At 42.9% G+C, this 27,436-nt stretch overlaps 5 protein-coding genes across 6 annotated transcripts; all 5 read right to left on the bottom strand.

Annotated features, from left to right (window-relative positions):
- Positions 1–255: 255 nt before the first annotated feature.
- On the bottom strand, positions 256–2,899 carry LOC131127615 (gastrula zinc finger protein XlCGF8.2DB-like). Its single transcript, XM_058069675.1, has 2 exons — positions 2,635–2,899; positions 256–1,505 (listed from the first exon to the last, which is right to left on the bottom strand). Exons 1-2 carry the CDS (start codon positions 2,843–2,845, stop codon positions 646–648), a joined length of 1,071 nt encoding a protein of 356 aa, XP_057925658.1. The 5' UTR covers positions 2,846–2,899; the 3' UTR covers positions 256–645.
- A 1,617-nt stretch (positions 2,900–4,516) lies between these two features.
- On the bottom strand, positions 4,517–8,207 carry LOC131127624 (zinc finger protein 79-like). Of its 2 annotated transcripts, XM_058069691.1 has the most exons (3): positions 7,901–8,207; positions 6,406–6,711; positions 4,517–4,647 (listed from the first exon to the last, which is right to left on the bottom strand). In XM_058069691.1, exons 1-3 carry the CDS (start codon positions 8,076–8,078, stop codon positions 4,544–4,546), a joined length of 588 nt encoding a protein of 195 aa, XP_057925674.1. In that variant the 5' UTR covers positions 8,079–8,207; the 3' UTR covers positions 4,517–4,543. The 2 variants fall into 2 exon arrangements, with proteins under 2 accessions (XP_057925674.1, XP_057925673.1); XM_058069690.1 differs by lacking the exon at positions 4,517–4,647 and having other exon boundaries at positions 5,848–6,711.
- A 628-nt stretch (positions 8,208–8,835) lies between these two features.
- Positions 8,836–12,461, bottom strand: LOC131127601 (zinc finger protein OZF-like). Its single transcript, XM_058069659.1, has 2 exons — positions 12,192–12,461; positions 8,836–10,735 (listed from the first exon to the last, which is right to left on the bottom strand). Exons 1-2 carry the CDS (start codon positions 12,367–12,369, stop codon positions 9,501–9,503), a joined length of 1,413 nt encoding a protein of 470 aa, XP_057925642.1. The 5' UTR covers positions 12,370–12,461; the 3' UTR covers positions 8,836–9,500.
- A 2,044-nt stretch (positions 12,462–14,505) lies between these two features.
- LOC131127613 (gastrula zinc finger protein XlCGF8.2DB-like) lies at positions 14,506–17,067 on the bottom strand. Its single transcript, XM_058069672.1, has 2 exons — positions 16,802–17,067; positions 14,506–16,031 (listed from the first exon to the last, which is right to left on the bottom strand). Exons 1-2 carry the CDS (start codon positions 17,010–17,012, stop codon positions 15,115–15,117), a joined length of 1,128 nt encoding a protein of 375 aa, XP_057925655.1. The 5' UTR covers positions 17,013–17,067; the 3' UTR covers positions 14,506–15,114.
- Positions 17,068–17,252: 185 nt separating this feature from the next.
- On the bottom strand, positions 17,253–20,011 carry LOC131127606 (zinc finger protein OZF-like). The gene is made up of 2 exons (XM_058069664.1): positions 19,752–20,011; positions 17,253–18,683 (listed from the first exon to the last, which is right to left on the bottom strand). Exons 1-2 carry the CDS (start codon positions 19,927–19,929, stop codon positions 17,539–17,541), a joined length of 1,323 nt encoding a protein of 440 aa, XP_057925647.1. The 5' UTR covers positions 19,930–20,011; the 3' UTR covers positions 17,253–17,538.
- Positions 20,012–27,436: the final 7,425 nt, after the last annotated feature.

Here is a 27,436-nt window from a genome sequence, read left to right as displayed (position 1 = left end):
TTGACCTTTCATATCATAATTTCAACTTTGTATCTCATAACTACCTTTATCTGACAAGTTTGACTTTTGATTTGATAATTATGAGGTTTATCTCATAAAATGACTTTTTATCTGGGAATTTAAATTATTTTCTCACAATAACATTTTATCCCATAATTATAAATTTATCTCATAATTTTGACTTTTTAATTTGTAATTCTTTTATATCATGACAGCGGAGGAAGAAAGTAGCGCTCCAAGGAAGTCAGCATCTTTATTGCAAAGAACGGGTGCTGAACAAACCTAACGCTACAAGCACACGTACAGGAAGTGAAATAAAAGGACAAAGAAATAAGACAAGGGAAGCTAAAATCACACCATAAGAGAAGACGACGTGCCAGCTGTCAAATTTGCAATAGAGAGAAGAGAAAAGTCCGAATCAACATCACATGTGATAAAAAGGCTCCCGATCATCCATGAGTGAGCTGGGCCGATACGATCACAGGGATTAAACATCTTTCATTAAACATTTTTCAAGTTATTCACAATGTTTGCTGTTGGCCGCCATTAGACAATTCAAAGGCCCCCTGGAAAAATAAGTCATTATTTTTTTTATGAAAACAAGGACAAGGATAAGGTTTTACCTCAAACTGGCCAGGAAAAGGTTTATTCTGCACAGTGTCCCCGCACATGCGCCGTCAGTGTCTTCTTATAAGAATAACTTTTACCACAGATTGAGCAACTAAAAGGTTTTTCTCCAGTGTGTGTTCTTTTGTGTGCAATCAAAGAGACCTTTTCGACAAAACTTTCGCCGCAAGCGGGGCAAATGAATGGTTTTTCCCCAGTGTGTGTTCTCATGTGCGCAATCATGTTGGCCTTTTTAGAGAAGGTTTTAGCGCATACGGAACAACTAAACGGCTTCTCTCCTGTGTGCGTTCTCATGTGCGACAGCATGTGTGCCTTCTGAGTGAATCCTTTACCGCAAACTGAGCAGCTGAAAGGTTTCTCTCCATTGTGCAACCTCATGTGTTGAGCCATGTTGCTCGTACGAGAAAAGCTGTCACCACAAACGGAGCAAACAAAAGGTTTCTCTCCTGTGTGCATTCTGGTGTGTGACGCCATCGTCGAACGGTGAGAAAATCTTTGACCGCAAACGGAACAGCTGAAGGGCTTTTCACCGGTGTGTGTCCGCATGTGTTCGCTTAAGAGGCTCTGAAAAGAAAACCTCTTCGTGCAAACCGAGCAGGTCAACCGTTCCTTGTGGCTCTCGCTTTTCGGGAGCATCAGCGTGTCGCTGTGAGTCCTCGTATCATCTTCAACATCTCCATCACCCCTCACGGGTTCTCGGGTGTCGTCGCCGTCTGGTGGTGGAGCTGAAAGGTTGTCTGCTTGTGGTTCGTCTTGGTGGTCCTCGGTCTTCACAGAGACAACAGTCAAATGGGCCTCTTCCAGCCCCAGGCATGCCTCCTCCTGGGAGATCCACAGCTCCTCCTCTTCCTCCTTGATGTGGGGGGGCTGCTGAACATCTGCAGGACACAAACACCGCAAACCCTTCAGCTCGGACACGTCAAGTCCTCTCTAGTGCAGGAAACATGAACACTTTCCAAGTGGACGAACAGAAGACATGGAATCAACACGATTGGTTATGATCATCAGGGATGTCAGACATTGGCCTTCCTGGCCGATAACATCGGACATCTCTAATTATGATGACTGGTGTGAGTGAGCGGACTTTGATCTTGCTTTCTACACGCACGCTACACTCGGCACTCAGATGTGGCGGCCATCGCTGAGGATCGTAAGATCAGAACCGTATTGCAGCGGCTACACGGATGTTGCAAGGATAACAAGGAGGTGGTTGATGGACAATCTCTATTGCGAAAAAATACCTTCTATCGCTGCTTGGTTGCTACAGTATCCTTGAGCATGTTCAAGGACCTGCTCCATTTATCTCATAATCAGAGCTTTTTGATTTAGTCATTTCGACTTTTTATCTCAAAATTAGGACTCAATTTTGACTTGTTTTCTCCTAATTATGACCTTTTATTTTATCATTTCAAATACATATCTCATATTCAGACTTTTAGCTAACGTTGTGACTTTCTTGTCTCATATTTTCTATTTTAGAACGTTTTACCTTGCAATTATGACTTTATTTCATGGTTAGGATTTTCTCAAATGTTGACTTTTGATCTGAAAATGATGGCTTTTTCCCTTGGGATATTTACTGCCAGGTGGCTGCAGTATCCTTGAGCATGATCAAGGCAGTATAGTCATTTCTTGTCCTTGCTATCTTTTTCCATTTACCGTGTTGTGTATTTTGTGTTTTTTCTGCATTTTACGTCCTTCTGTGTACATTGTAAGCGTGTGACTCAAGTGCTAATTTCCGTCAAAGCTCCAATTTACACAAAAAATCGTCTGTATTTGAACAACTTGCAACTTCTGGAAGTAGGCTACAAAGCACATCTGTATGATTTTGTTTAGTTTTTACAATTAGAATTGATTGTAATCACCACTACAATGGCAGCCACCTTGGTGACACGTTTACGGTGCTGTAGTTCCAGAAATAAAACGCCTCCTTGTCGTCTCACTGGCTGCGTACATACGAGGTTTGTTAAAAGACGACGCGGAAGATTAGTAAACACATTAGCACACCTTCAACGTGTGTCAACTTTAGAGTCTTGCTAACGGCTTCCAGTTGTCGTCGTTGTCGCTCGTTCTCCTCTCTTGCTCGAGAAAGTTCCTCCTCGTAGGACGCCATCGTTGTTTCAAACAAGGCCGATATTTCATCAGCTGCCGTCATGAGTCGCTCCTTCAGCAACTCTTTTAACATTTTCACGTTTGGGTCGATCCCACGACGTCGCATTCGTTTTTGGCAGTTGCTAAGTTCCGCCTTTGCCTTCTTCGGTGGTTTTACGCAGCCATGCAACCGTGACGTCACACTACTGCCACCTGGTGGTGCTTTTGAACACTACACATGATAAGAATAAGGTTTGTATTGCATGCTTCCATGACTTGAATGGATAGTTGGCATTTCCTGACGTAAAGTTGTATGACACCCCCACAAGCAGAGTACTCAACAGCGACCCCCTCCCCCATTTGGTGGCTACCTCACAAATGCTCAGCGTTATTTTCTCTGCCATCGTATCAATTGTTTTGTGTGTACCTCACTTCACTGATCCCTTTGTCAGGAAAAAGCTGGCAGCGGTGGGATTCGAACCCACGCCCCCGGAGAGACTGGAGCCTTAATCCTTAGACCGCTCGGTCACACTACCGTAGGACTCATGCACAGTAACTCATCCACTTGCAACCAGGTACGAATTTAGGAACACGAATTTAAGAAGGCGCTCCAGGACTGTCACCACACTGAGCGACATTTCGCCACACTTATCCACATTTTGCCACACTTATCCACACTTAGCCCCACTTAGCCACATTTAGCCACACTTAGCCACATTAGCTATCAGTGAATTACCGTCCAAGGTTGTAGATCCATGAAAATCAGATAGTTCAACATGAAGATTATTTCCATGACAGCCGTAGAAAGTTTTAGATTTTGAATGTTATTTTTAACACTGATTTCTGTAACGTTTTACTTTCAAATGTCTGCAGAAAAATAAATTTCTATTTAATTTGTATTCTTATTAATTTAATGAGTTTATTAACTTTTTTTTAATTATTGCCATTGTAGTTTTTACCTGAACTAATATTCCAAAAATATATTTAGTTCTTTTATTTAGTTTCTCATATGACTACTTTTTTAAAGACTTTTTTCAACCCTATGCCACCACAATTACTTTATTTTTTCTCATATATTACAAGTTTATTCTGGTCTTCTCTTCATTTTGACTCCTAAAATGAAAAATGTTCCTGTGTCTGCTGCTATTTGTGTCATTTTACAAATATTTCAACTTTCTTCTCGTAATTATGACTTTATTGCTGTAATATTTTGACTTTGTTATTCTAACCTTATAACCATTCCTGCAACCTTAATTCCCAAAACGACAACTCTATTGTTTTTCCATTGTACCACTTTTGAAAAAACATGTTTGCTTTCTACTAAAATGACATTTTTCTTATTACGTCATTCTCGTAAAAAACACAACTTTTTCTCATGAGATGAAAACCTTTCTCCAGATTTTGAGTTTTGTGTCAATTTGTGTTTTTTTTGTTCCATTGTATCTTTAGAATGTACCGTGGGGCACTTTGAACACCCCTGTTGTAAAGCAATACACGGGCAGTAGATATGCTAACAAGTTACATAGTTGAAGAAAAAGGAAATTACAAATAAATACATGTTGTTGTGTTAAGAAACGTCCAGAACCGGATACGGTCAAAAGAGCCGCGACTGGCTCCGGAGCCCCCGCATGACTGCAGATTAGTGGTCCTTTCAATATTGCAATGATGATGCCAGAAGAAATAGGGCATGTCATTAAAAGCCAGGATGCTATTGGCTTAGAAAATGTGCTTTATGGAGTACAACCACAGACAACAGACTAGTGGAACTAAACTTCAAAAGGTTTTATTTCATTCATGGCCTCGCTGAACCTAACCCAACCTAACCCTAACCCAAGCCCTCCAGTCCGGTGCGGCACATATCGGAGCCTTTTCTGCACCGCTTGTGCAAAGGCGTAAGTGCCAAACTGCCAAGCTGCCAAACGAGGGCATCTAAAACAAAAGCACAAAACACACACTTGCTTACTTTGCTCACAGAGAACACACACCGCTGCAGTGACGCTCCACAACGCCAAGGAAGCTAGCTGGACCTCACGACCCTCCCATGTCCTTCATTTTGAGACAGGACACTGATGATGCACTTCTCTGCCAGTCACATGGCCCCACTACATCTGGACATGGTGTGTTTTCTTTCTTTGCTTTGAGGCCTCTGGAAGCTAAGCTCTTTACTCATTTAGCATTGGGGCTGTCACGGTTAAGAATGCTAATCCATCTCAATATAGGTCTTCAATCAATTCATCCACATCCATTCAATATTTGGAGGCCTAACAATCATGGTTTTTCACAAACAAATAGCCAAATGAATAAATAATGCTGTCTTGTGGTTAAATATGGCATATTAGTAAAAAAACAACAACAGCAACAAAAGTATTGTTGGCCTAAATATAAGAGATGCAAACGCCAGAGCCGATCACCGGAACCACAGGATTAGCTCAGCACTGGAGCAATAACAATAACAATAATAATAATAATAATAATAATAATAACAACCCATCTATTTTCTGTACTGCTTATCCTCACGAGGGTCACAGGCATGCTGGAGCCTATCCCAGCTGTCTTGGGTGTGAGGCGGGGTACGAATAATTATTATTATGATAATATTGATGAGAATAAAGATAATTAATGACATTGACAGGAACATGTATAATAATAATGACCAGAAAAGCAGACCTCCGCCAAGCAGCAAACATGCTAATGTATGCTAACACCAAACATGCTAATGCAACACCTACCATGATAGTGGTGACATGCCTACAGAACGTGCAACGTAGAACGTACAATGTGGCGTTTGCAGTAGCAGCAATAACGGTATGAGAGCATCCCATGCAGTCGCAGGTCAAAGAAATCAAATCACAGGAAATAGAAATGTCTTTGTTACCAGATTCGTCTTCAGGGTGGCTCTACTCACAGTCTTGGCTGCCGTCAGTTTTGTGTTCGAGTCCTTTAGCTCAATTTTGCCTATGGTTTGATCTCTTTCATTTTCACCAGATCATCATGGCCGATTGTCGGTAGGTGACAAAAAGGTCGCAGGTGGGGGTCAGTGTGGTGTCGATGCCGGGCACCGCCTCCTTCCATCCGGCAGCCCCCCCCCTCCCCCGTAGCTTGGTGTGGCGACCCACTTCCAAAGATATAAACAGTCCAGAATAGTTTGGTTGGGTTTATTGTAACAGAGACAGAATAAAAAAAAACATGAACTAAGGCTTAGAATGATTTCTTTCGTCTTTGACTGAGTGAAATAAGTATTTGATCCCGCAGAAAAAATTTACTCTCCATCGTGCGTCAGCATGTGTGTTGTCAAGCTTTTCTTTTGAAAATAGCTTTTCCCGCAAACTGAGCATCTGTAGGGTTTTTCTCCCGTGTGTTTCCGCATGTGCTGAGTTAAACTGTATCGGTAAGAAAAGCTTTTCCCACAAAATGAGCAATGAAAGGGTTTTTCTCCGGTGTGTGTCCTCATGTGTGATACCATGCTTTTATTGTGACAGAATCTTTTATCACAAACTGAGCAACAAAAAGGTTTTTCCCCTGTGTGTGTCCTCATGTGTGCGTCCATATTTACCTTTTGGGAGAATCTTTTACCACAAACTGAGCATGTAAAGGGTTTCTCCCCTGTGTGTGTTCTCATGTGTCGAGTAAAAGCGCTCTTTTTATAAAAGCTTTTAGCGCAAACCGGACAGGTAAAAGGTTCTTTACCTGTCTCCCTTTCAGCACATTCAGAACGTTTGTTGTTAGTCATGTCACCTTCACAGTCTGTATCGCTGCTCAAAGGTTCTCGGGTCCTCCCCTGGTTCCCAGCCTCAGGAGAGTGTGACGTCGTGTCATCGCTATCTGATAGCGGCGCCAAGAGGCGCTCGGCTCGTGGTAAATCTTCGGGGTCTTCCGTCTTCACAGGGACAGCAGAGGTGAGATCGACCTCCTCCGGCTCGAGAAGACGCGCTTCCTTCTGAGCGATCCAGAGTTCCTCCGCTTCCTCTTTGATGTGGGGGGGCTGCTGGACGTCTGCAGGACAATGAATAACACAAAGACACGTTAGCTCAGACATGGCAAATAGTATTTATACAGCCTGACAAATCGACGATGATGACGCATCGGTGATGAATCAACATTGGTGAATATGTAACCGATATGTTCACTTTGTTTTTGCGGCAGGAGATTCTTGGCTCCTTTGCCGTGCCCTCCTCACACACAGACTGGCAAGGTGCTGGTCTTCCGGCCTCACTCACTCGGCTGCAGCAGAGAATCCGGCCATAGAAACGACAAATGAAAGTGCATCTTTTTTCCAACAGGCAAGCTGTGACTTTGTCAAAGAATTGAACACAACACTTCCCCATCAGAAGAACATGCTGCCAGCGTAGTACACCGTTAAAAATAGATGCAACTGTTAATCCACCGTGACCTAATCTAAGACTTTCAAGTTTTCATGATTTCAAGTGAAATAAAGATACATTGTTCCCTCGTTTCATTGCGCTTCACATTTTGTGGACTCTGTTTCGCAGATTTTTGAAGTAAAACAGCATATGAATGATGTTACAGGCCGAGCCTAGCCCTTTAAGAAGAACCGCCAGTACAGCAGAAAAGCTAACCGTGTGTGACTCCGAAGGCTGTGTGGTTGCAGGGTTTCTCCCCGACAAAACCTACAACGTCGACCAAGCGTTCTGCACCCAAACGGAGGAGGAAGCCAGTCTTCACACAAAAGAAGACTTGGACTTCTTTGCGGCTGTAGGGCGCCATTACACAATACTGAAAATGAGTCTTCCGTTCAGCGAGGAGGAGGAAAATACGTGGCAGGAGCAACAAGTTTTAACGAGGATACAAAAACGCTACAGCCAAACACCGCCAGGATGATGAGGCACAGTCAGAGGAGTCACTTGTGTCCAACCTTGTAGATTCAAATTTAGCAAAATTTGCAGTTGGAGAGTATTTAAAGAAGAGAGAACTATGAGAAAGGTTTTTTTTCATCTTTTTGATTCTCCTTTTGCATGGGGGGCCAGAATTCCACATCCACAATTGAGGGACGTTGGGTGAAGGGGGTGTTATTCCCCCTTATTTACAAATGCTGACCGGTATGGCACTGCGTTTTAAAATACAAGTCCCTGCCCCGGTGTTCGTGTGTTCGGCTCTATGTATCTATTACTAATGCAAAGTCATTTAAATGAGGAAGTGGAAGGTTAACAACAGGCAAACATACCATCCACCTCTAACATCACTTGCGTCTTGTGAAAAGCTTCCAGTTGTCGTCTTTGTCGCTCGTTTTCCTCTCTTGTTCGACAAAGTGCCTCCTCGTACGACGTTACCGTCCTTTCAAACAGTCCGATTATTTCCTCAGCTGCCGCCATTAGTCGCTCCCTTATCACCTCTTGCAACATTTTCAATGTGATAGTTTCACTCGCTTTCACCTCTCGTCCCTCTTTAAGGGGCTTTCGGCTTTGGGATTGTTAAAGGGAACGTCTCCTTGTGAAGCGTGACTAACTTCCGCTTTTTTCTTCTTCGATTGAGGTCAAAGGCTTACACAAGGGTCCTGAGGCTACACTGCTGCCATATTGCAGAGGTATTGAGGACGCTTCAGTATTGCCGCCATCTTACAGCGGCATTGAAGCCAAGGATACTACTACTATTTTGGAGCGGTATTGAAGACATTTCAACACAGTTATCGTTTATTGAAGACGCCGCGGCAGTACTGCTGCCATCTTGGGGCGGTATTGAAGACACCGCGACAATACTGCTGCCATTTTGGGGCGGTATTGAAGACTCCGCGGCAGTACTGCTGCCATCTTGGAGCGGTATTGAAAATTCCGCGACAATACTGCTGCCATCTTGGGGCGGTATTGAAGACTCCGTGGCAGTACTGCTGCCATCTTGGGGCGGTACTGAAAATACCGCGGCAATACTGCTGCCGTCTTGGGGCAGCATTGAAGACCTTTCAAGCCAGAGCTGATGAAAAAAGAAGAGCTACCAACAAAGCCACAATCAAAAGCGTCCGTAGCGGCAATTGACCTACCAAAAATGCCACTTGAGGAACTTTGACGGCAATTCCAACTAGTGCAGGTGTGAAAAACAAATTCAGCCATGGATATGTGGTTGGACACTTTATTTAACATTACAGTGGTGCATTGGTTAGCGTCATTAATCTGTTCCAGAAGGTCCAACTCAAACAAACCAAAACGCTAAATGCTAAAAACCAAAATGCTTTCCTTGATGACTGTCCGGACTGGTTCCTCACCTTTCTCATCATCTTAATGGCAGATGGAGAAATTTTGCACAAGCGGTCCCTCCATCACATGCTTCTTGTCCCTGAGGTCCCTTGGCAGCTCTTTGGTCTTGTCGATTGTGGTGTTTTATCCACATAACGACTTGAGCTTAAAGGGTCATTTTGAGGCGTACATGTACCATTCCATGTTTGGAAGGCCACCAATCCTCATGTCCTAAGGCTTAAGGCCATGTTCTGCAAGTTCTCCATTCCTCGAAAACGATTGACACATTGCTGAAATCTTTTCGATAATCAGTGCAAATGACCTCCGTCTCGTACACCGTCGTGTTTGTTTTCCAGAGTGGTCGTACTCTGACGGCATCACTTGCGGAAATGAGAGTGAACAGTGAGCGCTAGCTCATCACGGCTGGCCAGCAAAGGCTGAATCCTGTCAGGAACCCTTTCAGAGTACTTCATACTAAAAAATATACTTCATACACACTGTATGTACATAGTACAAAGAGATACAGAGAGAGAGAACATGTCGCATGCCACTTCCATGATTTGACAAAGTTTTAGCACAAAGTGGACATGAAAATGTTTATACTCCGTTGTGTGTCAGCATGTGTGTGGTTAGGCTTTTCTCATAAGAATAGTTTTTACCACAAACGGAGCAACTCAAGCATTTGTCTCCTGCGTGTGTTCTCATATGAGATTCCATATTTACCTTCTGAGAGAATCTTTTACCGCAAACCGAACAGCCAAAGGGTTTTTCTCCGGTGTGTTTCCGCATATGTTGAGTCAAACTGTATCGGTAAGGAAAGCTTTCGCCACAAGTTGAGCAACTAAAAGGTCTTTCTCCCGTGTGCGTCCTCATGTGGGAAACCATGGTTGTATTGTGAGAGAATCTTTTATCGCAAATGGAGCATTGAAAGGGTTTTTCTCCCGTGTGTTTTCTCGTGTGTGATAACATGGTTTCTTTTTGAGAGAATCTTTTGTCACAAACTGAACATCGAAAGGGTTTTTCGCCAGTGTGCGTTGTCATGTGTGATTCCATGTTTACCTTTTGGGAGAACATTTTACCACAAACGGAACAAGTAAAGGGTTTTTCTCCCGTGTGTGTTCTCATATGTTGGGTCAAGCTGTATCTGTAAGAAAAGTACTCGCCACAAACTGAGCAACTGAAGGGTTTTTCACCTGTATGCGTTCTCATGTGGGATACCATGGTGGCATTGTGGGAAAAGCGTTTATTGCAAACGGAACATTGAAAGGGTTTCTCTCCTGTGTGCGTTCTCATGTGTGACACCACAGAAGCGTTGTGAGAGAATCTTTTATCGCAAACTAAACACCTAAAGGGTTTCTCTCCCGTGTGTGTTCTCATGTGCGATTCCATAGTTTCTTTCTGGCAGAATTTCTTACTACAAACCGAGCATGTAAAGGGTTTTTCTCCGGTGTGCGTCCGCATGTGTCGAGTGAAATCGCTCTTTTTGGAAAAGATTTTAGCGCAAACTGAGCAGGTCAAATGTTCTTTACGCGTCTCCCTTTCAGAGCATCCCGTGTGTTTGTTGCTTGGTTGACTCCCTGTGTTGCTGCTCATAGTTCCTCGGGTGTCGCCGCCGTCTTGGACCTCGGGAGAGCGTGATGTTGTGCCGTCGCTATCTGAGAGCGGAGCAAAAAGGCGGTCAGCTTGTGGTTGGTCTTCAGTCTTTACGGAGACAACAGTCAGTGGCAACTTGGTGAGATCAGCCTCCTCCGGCACGAGAAGACTCTCTCCCTCCTCCCGAGTGATCCAAAGTTCCTCCTCTTCCTCCTTAACGAGGGGGGGCTGTTGGGCGTCTGCGGAACACCAGCAAGCTTAGACATCTCAAATATGATATCGTTCATCAACTATGAATATTTGACAAGTGGACATGTATAGATATAGACCATCTAGTTTTCTACAGTTCAAGTAACTATGGCAATAAGGTGCGCAGCGGCCGCACAGACGCCCTTCTTACAACATATTGAAAACATCCTGCTAGGATTTTAGCATCTCCTATGACTTCAGTCACACAATTTGCACACATGATTTTTTCGAGGTGTTCCTTTGAAGCAGTCATCACTGAAATGAAAGAACAGAACTGGAGGTGGGCGTCCATTTCTCCCCTTTCCTGCACTTGCTTCGTCCATTGTTGTCTTAAAACTCCCTCTTTTGAAAAAGAAAAGAAACTTCACGTATCACTCTGATTCTATGAACATCCAGCAGCAACACAACATTTTGGCATGACTACTATTTTGATGACAAATATGCTAAAGCAAGTCCACCATCTTCCTACAGAAGCGCTTGTTTACTCACCCTGAAGATGGCACTTTCGGACAAATTTACCATTCGCTTTCAAAAATGAAACAATATGATGGATCATGTCAGAGATCAAACTGCATTTGTATTTTAGTTCATTTCAAACTGCAAAGTGGGAGTGCAAAAAATGTACTGTTTACGCATCTGCAACTCCATTATAGCAAGGTGTTTTTCGATAGTTTTCTTTGTTAAATTAAATTTCATGTCGAATGGTATCAAATAGTATTAACTATTATTAAATAGTAATTTTTATGTGTTGCCTTGACTCTGGCTGCATTTTCTTTGGAATACTGGTTTTCATTTTTGCACATCTGTGATGTTTGATGGCAAATGCTAACTGGATGTTGTACATGAACTGTGTACAAGTTTTACATGATCCATGTACAAGTTGTACATGAACTGTGTACAAGTTGTACATGATCTGTGTACAAGTTGTACATGATCTGTGTACAAGTTGTACATGAACTGTGTACAAGTTGTACATGAACTTATGTAGCTCTTCTGACTGAAACAATATTGAGATTCTGAGCAGATTTTTGGTAAATTATGTGGAATTATCTTTATTACCAAAGTAATTTGAATGACAGAATGATATGTAGGATTTTATTAACCTTTTGAAATTGTGAATGTGACATAGTAATGGATGCATCGGTTGAACGTAATCTATTATTATATTATTTGGACATCTTCCGGAAGTAGGCGGTGGCTGCTTGTTTTTAGCATCTGATATTGTCTTTTCTTTGAAATAAAAAATAGTGAACGTTTAATGTTGTACAGTGTACTATTGTACGCATGCTCGAATTGTACTGCTAATAAACACAAAGTAGTACAATGTGCGCGTATACACGTCAATAGTGCAACGTAGCCGCCATTTTGGGTTCTACGTTCGTACTGTGATTTAACAGAGTAAAAGAGCTGAGGATTTGAAAAGATTTAAAAGGTTTGTCAACGTACCTTCACCGCCGAACACATTTTGAGTCTTGCTTAAAGCTCCCAGTTGTTGTCGAAGTCGCTCGTTCTCCTCTCTCGTTCGAGAAAGTTCCTCCTCGTAGGGCGCTATCGTTCGTTCAAAACACGCCGATATTTCATCAGCCGCCGCCATTAGTCGCTCCCTTATTAATTCTCTCAACATTTTGAATGTTTTTTTTGACCCACTCGACTACACTTCTCGGCCCTGAATGTTTTTCAACTGTTCAGCTGTTGGATGAGTGTGTGTGTGTGTGTGGGGGGGTATACTCCCAACTTCCGCCTTTCTCTTTATCGATGGAGGCCTTACGGTCGTGAAAGCAGTCGTGATGTCACACTGCTGCCACTTTGCGGCGGCATCGAAAACTTGTTGTCTGCAACAACGTGATTTAGTATGCAGTTAAATAATATGCTCCTTAAACGGAAGCATAAACACAGAAGACACACACAAATTGGCGGTGTCTCGAAATCTCCCGAGATTAAAAGTGATTAAAAAGATTATGTGACAAACTGTACCTGTTAATTTCTCCTCCTCAAATATCACGAATTACTATCTCCCCCAGGAGAACCATAGGATAGAGAGGGAGGAGCCACCTGCTGTGGCCCAGTAAGGTGCACTGTATTCAGGCACAAGCACCGAGCAGCCACTGAGAAACATTTGCTCCCATTTTTGAGGGCCATAACATGCATGAAAAGTCACCAAAATTAGCAAGCGCATGTGTCTCAGCATGAGTGATGTAAGACTTATAAAGCTTTCGCCACAAATTGAGCAAGCAAAACGTTTCTCTCTTCTGTGCGTTCGCATGTGTCGATTTAAATTGCCCATTTGAGAAAGGTTATCGCCGCAGACAGAGCAGCTGAAAGGTTTTTCCCTAGTGTGCGTTCTCAAGTGTGACCCCAAGTGTATTTTTTTTGAGTAAATCCTTTACCACAAACAGTACAACCAAATGGTTTTCTCCCGTGTGTCTTGCCATGTGTGGTACCAAATTTGTCTTTTGAGAGAATCTTTTTCCACAAACTGAGCAGCAAAATGTTTTTTCTGCACCGTGTCTGCATGTGTACTTCCATTCATCCTGCATCAAAGTGGAGCCCACTACCTGCAGATGGGGGGGGGGGGGGGGGGGGCTTCTCCCTGGTGACCAATCAGCTGCTGGACGTCTGCAGGACAAGCAACACAGACAGGCTTTAGGATTGACGTCACACAGACTTGCTATGATTTGTTATGATTATCTGCTCAAGGCGAGAGGCCTGTTGACTCCAACATTCATTCATTCATTTTCTACCACTTATCCTCATGAGGGTCGCTGGGGTGCTGGAGCCTATCCCAGCTGTCTTTTGTGCTATTTTATGTTATCCATCACCAGAGCCGAGATGAAGTCCATTTTTCACAAGGGATCTCAGTTGCACGGCGCCCTGGTGGTTAGCAGGTTGGAATCTCTGTTACCTGAGTGCTAATGTGCATATTTCTTCTGTTCACAACCTCAAGCTAGCACACTGGCCCTTTCCAAAACAACATCCAAACTCCAGGCTCCCACTGCCGGATCGGGGTGAGTCTGTCACAGTACGTGCGGAGGGCACCGGGAATAAAACGCAACGTTCACGATATCGAATAAAAAGATAGCCAAGGAAATACAGTAAAGTCTCGTTATATCGATATTGTCGGGAGTCGGAAAAAATATCGATATAACCGGACTGTCGATATATCCGATCCTGCGCCGCACTGCATTAAAAGTGGGTATAGTGGGTATACTCTCGTGTGTATAGAATAAAAAGATATCTGAATACAACACAATTAAATACATGTATTTGTACGCTTGTGTCTTCGTTGGAATAGGTGTGTATGCTATGTCAGTTGGTTCTTCTGTTGCAGGCATGTGTTTGGCCAGCTATGTGGGGCGGGTTGAGCATGACCTGTGAACCAGGAAGTGCGGGAATCGGTGTGTGTGCTGCGCTCTGGTGGTGGAAGTGTGAAAAATAAAGTTGACTGGAAGCAGCCGTTCGCCGTGTTCTTTTTTGGTATTGAAATCCTTAAGCAAAGATTGATTTAAGCTGCTTTTGTATCGATATAAGCAGACCAAATTGGCTGGCGGGAGATGAAAAGGGCATCATAATAACCGGGTATCTACTAACGGAACTAATTATATCATAAAAGACTAGAAATTTGCCGGGAATGAAAATAGTATCGTAATAAGGAGTAATTCGTTATAACCGATATCAATATAACGAGACTTTACTGTAATATCCTTTAAAAATTCAGCATTGACATGTGAAACAGAAATAATGACAAAATATTTGTCTTTTTTACTGCATTTTCCACTCTTTACATATGCTTTTACATTTTCAGAGCATATGTTTGTCCAGTAATATTTCTTCTTGGCCTGCCTTCATCCTCATCAACTTGGAATAAAGTTCAGTCAAGGGTTGGGCATCCTTTTAATTTCAACCAATCTGGTTCCGAACGATTCTCAATTCTGACACTTTTAAGATGCAATTCTTATTGGATGTGATGTCTGAAGTTTTGCATTAATTATCTACTTTTTATAAAATCAACTTTATTAGGAATTTCTCATGGGGCTATTTCATTATTTAAATCACAATTTAAGAGGATCTAGCCCACACTCTTATTTTGAAGGCACGTTGAACAGAGGTTGGCATGAGACCGACGTCGTTAGTGTTGGATTTCCCTGATGGTGGCTGCTCCGTCCCACGCCTGTTTCTTCCTGTCGGTGAAGTGAGCATAAAAAGGAGACATCGAAAACAAATAATTTGAACGATCCTGTGAGAATGGGAATGTGGGGGTACCCTGGATGCCCAACCCCGCTCGTGTTCCCCGTCCCTCGTCCTCCCAGCCCACCAGCAGAAAGGCTGCAAGGGCTGCTGTTGCTGCCTTTGAGTCTCACAAGATTTGTTCTCACGTGTGCGTCTGCATGTGAGCGTTCAAAGCGCGCCTGTACGAATAACTTTGGCCACAAATCGAGCAAACAAAAGGTTTTTCCCCCGTGTGGGTTCTCATATGCGATACCATGTTTACTTTTTGACAGAAACCTTTTCCGCAGACTGAGCAGCTGAAAGGTTTTTCTCCCGTGTGAGTCAACATGTGTTCGTTCAAATGGCTCTTCAGCGAGAAGCTTTTGTCGCACAGTGAGCACCTGAAGGGTTTTTCTCCGGTGTGAGTTCTTTCGTGCGACACCATGTGTGCCTTTTGAGTAAACCTTTTACCACACAGTGAGCAGCTAAAAGGTTTTTCTGCCAAGTGGGTTTTGAGGTGTGTTAGTATAATAGATTTTCTACAGAATTTTTTACCACATGTGGGACAACTAAAAGGTTTTTCCCCTGTGTGTGTTCTCATGTGTCGTACCATGTGTTGCTTTCGAGAGAATAGTTTATCGCAAACTGAGCATCCAAAGGGTTTGTCCCCCGTGTGGGTTTGCATGTGTCGTGTCAAAGCGCTCTTATAAGAAAAACTTTTCGCACAAACTGAGCAGGTAAAGCGTTCTTTCCCCGTCTCGTCTTTCGAGCATTCAGAGTGTTCCTTGGCAGCGGGAGTCCTCGCGTCACGTTCAAAGTCTGTATCGCTGCTCAAAGGATCTCGGGTGTCATCCTCGTCTTCATCCCCAAAAGAGTGTGATGCCATGTCGTCGCGATCGGACAGCGGCGCCAAGAGGTTGGCCGCTTGCGGTGGCTCGTCCTCGTCTTCGGTCTTCACAGAGACGACAATCACTGGCAACTTGGTGAGATCCGCCTCCTCCGACCCGAGAAGACACCCTCCCTCCTGGGTGCGCCAGAGTTCCTCCTCTTCCTCTTTCAAGTGGGGGGGCTGCTGGATGTCTGCCAGATGAAAGCAACACAAACAGCAGCTGTAAGAGGAAGTTTTAAGACAACAATGGGCTAAGAAAGCGCAGTGAAAAAGAGGCAGATGGATTGACAAGAACCATTTGTCTTCAAAGTACACCATAAACACATTTTGAAAGGGGATGGAAAAAGAAAACAAACTTAGACTATTACTGGGATACTGTCAACATCCAGCAGCAACACGACATTTTGGCATGACTGCTATTGGGATGAAAATATACTGAAGAAAGTCCAGCATCTACCCGGAGAAGCCTTTGTTTACTTTGTTTAGCGGAGAGGTGTCACCCCCATGATGTCCTTTCGGAAATGAGACCGAACAGCTAGCGGTGTGGCGCCATCAGCGGTATGCAGAACATGCAATAGGTTGGAAGGATCATGATTGGTTGTGCCTTTTGATGTATTTCTAAGTAGGCCAAGACTAAGATTAAGTGTAAAACAGAAATGTGTGTACTAAATCGAATTGTTTTAGCCTCTGGTCCGTGGGGACTAATCTTTATACACATTTATCTTAATAGATATATTTGGAATGATTTGACACCCGTTGTAAAACTCTGTTTTCACTTTGACATGAAAGTGAATAATTATTATTTTACAAGAGACTGTATGGAATCGCTGCTACATGCTGTATATACACTGGTCGCCATCTTGGATTCGACATTTACGCTACTGTGATTTCATACATAAAACTACAATCGTTAACGTATTTGTTTTGGTTACGTAGCTTCTTAGCAGACACGTAAACATACCTTCAGTGTGTAGCACAGTTTGAGTCTTGCTAACAGCTTCCAGTTGCTGTCGTAGTCGCTCCTTCTCCTCTCTCGTTCGAGAAAGTTCCACCTCGTAGGACGCTACCGTTCTTTCAAACAGCGCCAATATTTCCTCGGCTGCCGCCATGAGTCGTTTCTTCACCAACTCTTTCAACATTTTGTCTTGTAATATTTGAACCCGATTCCGCATCGCCGTCGTCACTGAAGCAGCTAACTTCCGCCTTTTGCGTCTTTGATAGGGGGTTTTACGGCAGCTGGGTCGTAAAGTGTCGACAGCAGCTTCCGGTTGTATAACATTCCTTCACCAACTCTTTCAACATTATTTACTGTTTTAACCAAATTAAATTAACTTAAATTTAACCAGATAAGTCGTAGTCTCTGATTGGAGCAGCGTCGCTAGCTTTCGCCTTTTGCGTCTACCGACGGAGGCTTTACGGCAGCTGGAGGGTGCATGACATCACGCTGCTGTCATCTTGTGGCGGTAATGGTCACTGCTCGAGATGAGAGCTGAGGAGGAAGGAAAAGCTGCAAGAAGTCAGTCAAAATTGTAATTTACACGAGTAAGATGTATTTGTTTACATTCTATTCAGCCACGTGAGTTTGACAATGAAGACATCTTCCATGCTGTTCTATATCATATGATATAGACTTTTGACAGGTTCCATTACACTTTGGTGGTTTGACCTTCATTCAGCACAAACCGGACAGGAAAACATTTATTCGCTGTTGTGTGTCCGCATGTGTGCTGTCAAACTTTTCTTATAAGAATAACTTTTACCACAAACGGGGCAATCAAAGGCTTTTTCTCCCGTGTGTGTTGTTTTGTGTGCGATCAGAGACACCTTTTGACCAAAACTTTCACCGCAAACTGAGCAGCTAAAAGGTTTTTCCCCCGTGTGCGTTCTCATGTGTGATACCATGTTTGACTTTTGAGAGAATCTCCTGCAACAAACGGAACAAACGAAGGGTTTTTCTCCTGTGTGTGTCCGCAAGTGTCGGGTAAAATTCCTCTTACAGGTGAACCTCTCGTTACAAAGTGAGCAACTAAAAGGTTTTTCTCCAGTGTGCGTTCTCAGGTGTGATTCCATATGTGCCTTTTGCTTAAATGTTTTCGCACAAAGCGAGCAAGTGAAGGGTTTTTCTCCCGTGTGCGAGCGCATGTGCACATTCAAACTGCTCTTTTTGGAAAAGTTGTCGCAACAGAGTGAGCATCGGTAATGTTTCTCTCCTGTGTGCGTTCTCATGTGCAACACCATGACAGACTGCTGAGAGAATCTTTCGCCACACACCGAACAACCGAAAGGTTTTTCCCCCTTGTGCGTCCGTATGTGTCGAATAAAATCACAGTAATAAGCATAACTTTCACCACACACTGAGCAGGCCACAGGCCTTTTGCCCATCTTCTTTTTCGAGCGTTCAGAATGGGTGCTGCCTTCACGGTCCGCATCACTGCTCCAAGGTTCCTGGCTGTGGTCCCGGTCTCCGACCTCGGCGGAGTGAGACGTTGTGTCGTCGCTATCGGACAGTGGCGCTCGGAGGTTGTCTGTGTGTGAGCCCCCGCCAGCTTCTTCCACGTGTTGTGGCAAGCTTCTGCCTGGAAGCTCCGCCCCTCTGATCTCCACACCGGGCCTGGGATGAAGCTGTGAGGACTCGGCTGGTGCGTCGTCACGGTCTTCGGTCTTCACAGAGACAACAGTCAGCGGCAACTTGGTGAGGTCGACCTCCTCTGACTCCCCCGTCCGAGTGACCCAGAGTTCCTCCTCTTCTTCTTCTTTAACGTGGGGGTGCCGGGGAGCCTCCTGCTTCAAAGTGGAGCTCTGTGACGGAGGGGTGCGTTCTTCTTGACGACCCTGTTGGACGTCTGCAGTACACAAACGCACTTTAGCTCAGATATGTAATATAGTCCCAACAACTCCACATGCAGGAATATGCCCACGTCTTGGGCCGCTATTTCATTTGTTGTTTAGCAACTCTTTCATGACCACAGATAAAAAGGATGAATTTTAAACAAAATTGAAGGATACTGTGAACATCCAGCAGCAACACGATGTTTTGGCATGACTACTATTTTGATGACAAATATACTGAACCAAGTCCACCGTCTACCTCGAAAAGTGTTTGTTGACTTAAGCTACGAGGTGCCCCCCCGAGCACACACAACTTTCTAGATCTTCCACAGTCTGCACCTATTTGGCTGTATTTCTTTGGATGTCATGCTTCCCATGAAAAACACAAACACACTTCAGCTCAAACGTGCATAACATGATCATACACGTACATCCAATATGTAGACGTTTGCTTTGGGGGGGGGGGGGGGCGGAGGCAAAAACTGCGGTTGATTTCATTGTTCGATGCTGAGGTTGGCTTCCGATTCGCCACTTAAGGGGAAATGTAAGCTGAGTGTTTGTATAAGGCTAGTGGTTTTCCAAGGGGACCAGGTCTAATGTGGACTAAAGGGAACTAAACAGAGAAAATTGACCTTTGTTGGATTTTCACAAGTAGAATAAAGGTTTGTTTTTATTAACCTTATTGGTCTGTATTTGAATCCAGTCCAGTTTTGGTTGAAAACATAGAAAATGAACCTTTGTTGGATTTTCACAAGTAGAATAAAGGTTTGTTTTTATGAACCTTATGGGTCTGTTTATTAATCTAGTCCAATTTTGAGAATACTAGGGCTAGTGGTTTTACAAGGGGACCAGGTCTAACGTGGACTAAAGGTTGAAAATATAGAAAATGGACCTTTGTTGGATTTTCAGAATGTGCGACCCGACATGACACGTCAATTGCGTACCATCTTGGCCGCCATCTTGGATTATATATTTACCCTACTCGTTCATGTCGTCTCCCCGCCTCCGTATAGGAGCGAAATAAAGTATTCCTCTTAAATGCATTAGTAGGAAATGATGACGTAGAAGGTTCGTAAAAATACCTTCAATGTGCAGCACAATTTGAGTCTTGCTAACGGCTTCCAGTTGCTGTCGGTGTCGCTCGTTCTCCTCTCTCGCTCGACAAAGTTCATCCTCGTACGACGCTAGCGTTCTTTCGAACAGCGCCAATATTTCGTCCGCCGCCGCCACGAGCCGCTCTTTCACCAACTTTCTCAACATTTTTCCAGCAGCTTTTCCACTACGGAAACATCGAGCGTTGTTCCTTCGTTGCTGACTTCCGCCTTTCCCTCCCCGCCCAGCTTCTTCGCGTGCGGCTTTACGGCCAATCAATTCGCGCTGCTGCTATCTAGCGGTGCAGTTGAAGGACTGCCCAAAATCTTTATTACAGAGAACGTGTGCGGTACGAACATAAAATGTCATTGCATTACATACATCATGTAAAAAACTGCAGAATATATTACTTGACACTGAAGGGGGCGGGTGTGGCTTCCACAGGAATTCTGAGCTTGTGGCAAAAAAGAAATAGTCCAAATAAATAAAAAGTCAGATTGGGCCCCCATGGGCAGCTGCGGTCGAGCCTTAAAAGCTTAAAAGCTACATTTATGCTAGCCGACTCCAAGCTAATGCAAGTGATGCATTATGTTACTGAGCCATTTGGTTTTAGCAAAATAACAAAGAAACAAAACAGGATTCTCACCGAAGTGACAAATTGTTCTATGACAAATGAGACTTCCCTTCAGGCGATTCCGGTATACCCTAAAAAAACCAACAGTTGAGTAAACAGTCCAGGTCCTTAGCAAGAGCAACAAACCAAAGTGGAGGGGAAGCCCCTTTTGGGGTCAGGTCGGGGTCGGTCTGGATGGAACAAAGCCGTCTCTACACAGGAAGTTTCCCTCGCCCTGACTTGGACGTCTGGACCCTTTAAACACTCGAAGCGCTCAGGCTGCTTGAAACTAGAGTGTGGTCTTGCACGCCCGGGGTAACGAGGGTTTGGACGCGTTTTTGAAGACTGGATTTTATTTTAGTTCTGTACTAAAAACAGGATCAGCACCTCCAAGTCCGGGACCATGCACTGGAGTTCCTGCTCCATCTTCCAATCTACTCTACGTTCCTACACTTATACCTGCAGTCACAAGCTGGGGGTAGTGACCCACAGGACAAGAACATCTGGGTACGCCCTTATCAATGGCAACAGAGCGTTTGGGCCCAAAGGTACAAAGCCCGAGATTTATGGGCGATTCCTTTTAAACAACCTCCTATTGTGCCATAACTGAGACCCAACATCATTTTAGACATCCCTGAAATGAGCAGGATTGGGGCCCTTTCAAGTTTGGGCACCCCTGGCGACTTCCATCATTTTCAAAATTTTAACAGAAGACAAGGTGATGTCAGAGTTCTTTGGAAGTGGTCTGTGGCTTGTCTTGGACAGTTCTCACCATCCTTCGCCTTCGCCTCACTGACCGAGCACCTCACCAACCACTTCTGGCCGTAACAATAACAGCATGTTGTCATCTTCCGTTTCCTTGTTATGTTCTTCACAGCTGAAATCTGAGGTAGCCTGTCTGTAACCTTCACGTACACCATGATGTTGAACAATCTTCACTTTCAGGTCATTGGACAGCTGATTTTGAGAGCCCCCCCCTCCCACATTGCCCGTCTTCACCAATGTTGGAATAATTGTACATAAAGTTATTCTATTTCTTACTATATTCTTATGACCTATTTTTACTATATTCTTATGACCTATTTTTCTTATGACCTACAAACATTTCGTATCACCCACATAACAAAGTAAGATTAACTCTGTACATGTGTTTCATATCACTCACATAACAATGTAAGATTAATGCTGTGACGCCTGCACTTGTGGTGTACATCATGATTAAGGGAAAACAGAACATGACAGAACATTCCTTAGCAGATAGTTTTAACACCCTCAGGGGACATAGGCACGGGTCAAAAGTAGATATGACCTCAAAGGGTATGTGTGTGTGTGTGTCCGGAGAATCGCATGCCAAGGATGAGATATCTACACATATGGATAACATGTTGTGCAAAGAAACTGGTTTTAACTAGAATGATTAAACCCCCCTTCCCTCAGCTAGTTGATTGTACAGGGCCTTCCTTCAATAAAAAGGCAAGAGGGCAGGAACTGCTTCAGAGTGAGGTGGCGAATTGTTACTGAACGGTTCCTAATCACTCTCCTTGCAAGTAAAAAGAAACTCATCTCTCTGCGTCTTCCTTTGTACAGGCAGTGTTTTTCTACAAGTGTCGGGGTTTAAACCTGACATTTTATTGGTCCTTCGAGCCGGATTCCAAGACACCTGACGATCCCAGCGGGCAAGCGAGATCCAGGCAAGACTGTGGCCACAGCATTAAGACCCTTTCCGGGACTGGTCCCTCTCTTGCGGGCTGGGATCCGAAGGTTGAAGGAAATCCAGAGACGCAGAGATTGTGAGTACAAATTTTGTTTAAAAGGAATGGATGTGTGAAAAAGTAAAATAGACAAACCCTGCAGGTCAGAAAAAGTAAAATAGAGGGTTCTGAAGACAAACCCTGCAGGTCAGAAAAGTAAAATAGAGGGTTCTGAAGACAAACCCTGCAGGTCAGAAAAAGTAAAATAGAGGGTTCTGAAGACAAACCCTGCAGGTCAGAAAAAGTAAAATAGAGGGTTCTGAAGACAAACCCTGCAGGTCAAAAAAGTAAAATAGACAATAAAAGAACTTTAAAGAGAGGGTTCTGAAGAAAACAGAGAAAAGAATAAAAAAAATAAGTGTACCAAACCCTGACAATTCTAGACTCTATCAGGTCCGACAGTTAAATTCCGTAGGTGGAGTAGACGCCCCTAGTTGAAACAGACTAGTTAAATTCTACATAGGATGGCGGAGTCCTCTGGGCGGTAAAAATAAAAGGCGCGCGCAGTGTGAATGTGTGAATGTGTGAGTGTGTGAATGAAAATACAATTACCACTAGGTAACTGTGTTTTATACCAAACCAACAAGAAGTAAATGGTGAGCCTTTGTGGATGCTTGTAGGCAAGAAAATTCCACCTGAAAAGGTTGAAGAGAATTTTACCACAAAAGGTTGTTGATCACCATCTTGTTGAAAATAACCCCAGTGTTAGAACACGACAGGTGTTAAGAACCACTGGGTCCAAATTTAGTTCAAAATGGGGAAGGGACAAAGTAAATAAAAACAAAAGGTCCTTGACGAACCCCCGTGTAAGGATTGGAAGGTAGTTGAAAAAGAGGATAGTCTAGCAGTAAACCCCCTATATTATTGGATAAAAAAGCACAAATTCAACGGAAAATTATCCACGGCATGTATTAGGGAGTTACAACAAAACATAAAAAAGAAATGCAACCAAAACAAGAAGAAAATGAAAAAGGAAGGTTATGAGCAGACACGAGTCTGGATGAAAATAGCAGGACAGCGAGAGGAAGGTGAAAGAAGGGCAAAGCAGGAGAAGGAGAGACAGCAGAAAGAAAGCAAAAAGGCGAGGCGAAAATGAAGGAAGGAAGAAAAGCGAGAGATAGAGCAGAAAGTGAAGGTTGTAAAAAGGAAGAGTTATATAAGATAGTAAGGGAAGTTTTACTTCATTAATATCAGAAAGATGAAGCAAAAGTAATGAAAGAAAAAGACTCAGACACATTTTATACACAAAAGGAAGGTAACGAAAGAAGGGTTATGCCAACTCGGAGAAGATTTGGAGGAAGAGGTAAAGGAACAGGTAGACAGAATATACAAAACTATCCCAACAATGCTAGATGTTGGAATTGCGGTGAAGAAGGTCACTTCTCCCGTGATTGTGTCAAAGGCCAGTACAAAAGGAACCAAAAGCGATATTCAGCACGACTAGGCTTGTCTTAACAAATACAACCAGAACCAAATGATTAACCAGTAGTATAATTACAAGTACAACCAAATAAAACTAAATTCATATGAAGGAATAAAACCAGCAATAGAAGATTTGTTAAAAAATTTAAGTCTTAGTAGAATGCGATAACCCACCACGTAATATCCCTATTTTCCCAGTGAGAAAAGTGCCACTCTCTGTGGGATGGAGAATGATACAGGACAAGTTGTAAATCAAACTGTGGTGGCGAGAGCACCTTGTGTGCCTGACCCACACACATTGTTAAATTCTTTACCAACAGATGTCACATGGTTCACCGTAGTAGACATCAGGCATTCTTCTCCATCCAAATAGAGAAAGAAAGTTCAGGTTTGCATTTATGTTTGCAGAAAGAATAAAAAACAAATAAATATATATATAATTTATTCACAAGCAATGATGTCCAGTATGTCCACGTTTCAACCTCCAAATGGAAGCCAGAAATTATTATATGTAGATGACATCCTACTAGCGTCACAAGATAGGAAGTCATGTGAAGAAGACAATAGCCTTATTGCACCATTTAGCGAAAGAAGGCCATAAAGTGAGTAAAGACAAACTACAATTTTGTAAGCAATCAGTGAAGTATTTAGGCCATCAGTTGACAGGACAAGGGCGAACCATTCTAACAGACAGAAAACAAGCAATCTTAAACGAAGCTAAACCACATTTAACACTTGAGCAATGCACCACGCTCAACCCAGCTACCCTTCTACCATTCCCTGAGGAAGGCCAACCACATGATTGTTATGAGCTAACAACACAAACTGCAAAGTGTACACCAGAACTATTAGATCAGACACTAACATAAAGGGGTGATTTTGTAGATGGTTCCTCAAAGAAAAATATTTGGGAAAAACAATAACAGGCTATGCAGTCTTAGCGCTTACAGAAGCATGCAAATTAATGAAAGGTCAAAAGGTGACAACTTATACTGATAGCCAATATGTATATTCAACAGTACATACCTTTGCACAATATTGGCAAAACAGAGGTATGACAATATCAACGAGAAAACCAGTAACTCATGCAGGATTATTAACAACTTTACTAGAAGCAGTGCAATTGCCAAAACAAATTGCTGTATGTAAATGCACGGCACGTACTAATAATTCGGATCCAATATCTTTAGGAAATATGTTCACTGATAAAATGGTTAAACAAGCGGCACTAAAGGAACTGAACCATCTTAACACAGAAAAAATTACAAGTACACTTTGAGATCCTGGCAGACATTTAACAACAGAGTCCGAAGCGAGAAATTGACCACTGGCTAAGGAATAAAGCAACCCTGTACAAAAATGTTAATATGTCGATAGATAATAAAACAATCTTGAAGAAATTTTTTTTTTTTGCATAAGTGGGACGCTATTTTGAGCCATGGTTTTACACATGTCTCAACAGGAGGGATATGTGATATGTGCCATGCCACACTATTAACACCCACTTTACTACGTATGGATTTTTGTAGGATTTTGTAGGATTTAATTCTTATTTAAAAAATTTTTGTAGAGCATGTTTAGCGTGTGCAAAACACAATGCCCAGGGCAGCTTGCGACCTCGGCGTGGCCAATTTCAAAAACCACAATACTTATTTCAAGAAATACACATGGACTTCATTGAACTCAACAACAGTGAAGGGAAAAATTCTGTTTCGTGATAATAGACTCATTTTCAAAATGGATAGAACTGTTTCCTACAAAACATCCAGATGCACTAACAGTAGCTAAAACTCTATGCAAAGACATAATTCCACGCTATGGTATTCGAAAAAAATTTACAGTGATAAACTATGACTAAATTATGCATCTCCATCTTAGTTTTTACCCTAACTGTACCTATTTGCGTCATGATAATAGCATTGTGGTATCTGCTGTAGATTTGTAGCTCCTCAACGACCTTCAGAGGAAGTCCGGCTACAAAGGGGGCTGTAATTCTAGTTTGCAGTCGTCTCAAACCGGTGAAGATTGTCCACAACTCTGTTGCGTCATTAGGAGGGGTTGCAGGTCTGCAGGTAAGATGATCACTCAGACGCATAAAAATAATAATAATAATAATTAATTAGCAGCAGTAGGAGGAGTGATCGGAATAATAATAGTAATGTCACTGCTACTATGGGAAAAGAATCTTAACATGCAGAAAAGAAGGGTGGGGGACCCTAACCAATCACAAGCACAGGTCAACAAAAACCTTGGATAATTAAGTGGGCATACAACAACTCCATATGTATGACCATAGCCCCAAATTTGACTACCGAACTCCAAATACCCATATCATCGTTGAAAGGATTTACAAATAGACATCAGGTGTCAGGGGAGACATATGCTAGTTACTGGTGGTATGTTACTGGACACGTGTTAGATTTAAGTTGGGACACATTGATTACCACACAGGAAGGTGATTACTGGGCACCTGGTACCACATTAGAAGCCAGGCATTTCCATAATAAAATTATGTTAAAGAAACGTGGGGCCATATTAAGTATGACATTTGCCTTTAGCTCAGCTAAGCTCAACCCATATGACCGACCATTGGGCACTATTTTAAATACCTCGTGTTGGGGTTTCCTTTTATGGGCCTACTCTTCTGGGGCAGATCCCTACTTTCCTATAATTATTTGTGAAAATCAAACCATGACCCCTGCTGAAATGCCAATCACAAATAACTACACACGTCACGCTGGAGTTAAAATAGCCGTAATTCGAAATGCAGATGATTGGTTTCAGGTCACTACGGGCATCTCACAACAAAGTAATAACTGGCTGCTGCTAGTGGAACAGGCAGCAAATATGTCAAATCAAGGAGATTGTGTAGTATGTATGGGAGCCAGACCACTGTTAAGGGAAAATAAATAAATAAATAAATAAATGAAATAAATAATTTGTTCACAATGGGATAAGGTCTATCCTCTTACTTCCACTAAAAAACAAAAAACAGTATTTTCTAAAAAGGTAGCTGCAGGAAACTTCTCATGCATAAACAGAACAGGTGTTGGAATCAAATTAGGAAGATTGAATGATACTCAGTGTAAATCAATAGAGATGGTAGACATAATATTCAAACCTAGAATCAAAGAGATCAGTGTCAGGGTGGGATAAAAATGATTCCACCTACATAGACAGTATTGGAGTCCCTGATGAATACAAATTAGTCAACCAGATAGCAGCAGGTTTTGAATCATCGATTTGCTGGTGGTGCACAATTAACAAAAATGTAGACAAATCAACTACATCCACTATAACGTGCAGAAATTAGGAAACAACACTGAAAGAGGGTTCTCCGCCATCCATGAACAACTGTCAGCTACCTCCCTCATGGCTTTCCAAAACAGAATTGCTGTTGACATGCTCTTGGCAGAGAAGGGCGGAGTATGTGCCATTTTTGGTGATCAGTGCTGCACGTTCATTCCGAACAACACGGCAGCGGACGGGAGTCTCACCAAGGCCTTAGAAAGTCTAAGGTCCCCTAACAGCAAGATGAAAGACCATTCTGGAGTTGACACGTCAATGTGGGATGGTTTTGGAGACGTATTTGGCAAATATAAACAACTGATAATGTCAGTTTTAATGTTAATCGCTGTATTTGCAGCTATTCTCACCTTATGTGGATGTTGTTGCATTCCCTGCATTAGAGTTTTGTGCACCAGGCTAATCACCACTGCTATCCAACCAATTAAGCAAGAGGTGTCAAAAATGTATGCCCTCCTTACTACAAAAGGGGAGCCCCAAGAAGACAGCTACGATGAAGACACCGAAACTGAAGAGATACATGACAAAACATCATGGCATTTTCAGGACTTGTTTTCCGATCCAGGAGATTATGCAGCTGACC

This window comes from Doryrhamphus excisus, chromosome 4 (assembly GCF_030265055.1).
Source record: "Doryrhamphus excisus isolate RoL2022-K1 chromosome 4, RoL_Dexc_1.0, whole genome shotgun sequence".
Taxonomy (NCBI): domain Eukaryota; kingdom Metazoa; phylum Chordata; class Actinopteri; order Syngnathiformes; family Syngnathidae; genus Doryrhamphus; species Doryrhamphus excisus.
This window is presented reverse-complemented; position numbering and strand designations above follow the sequence as displayed.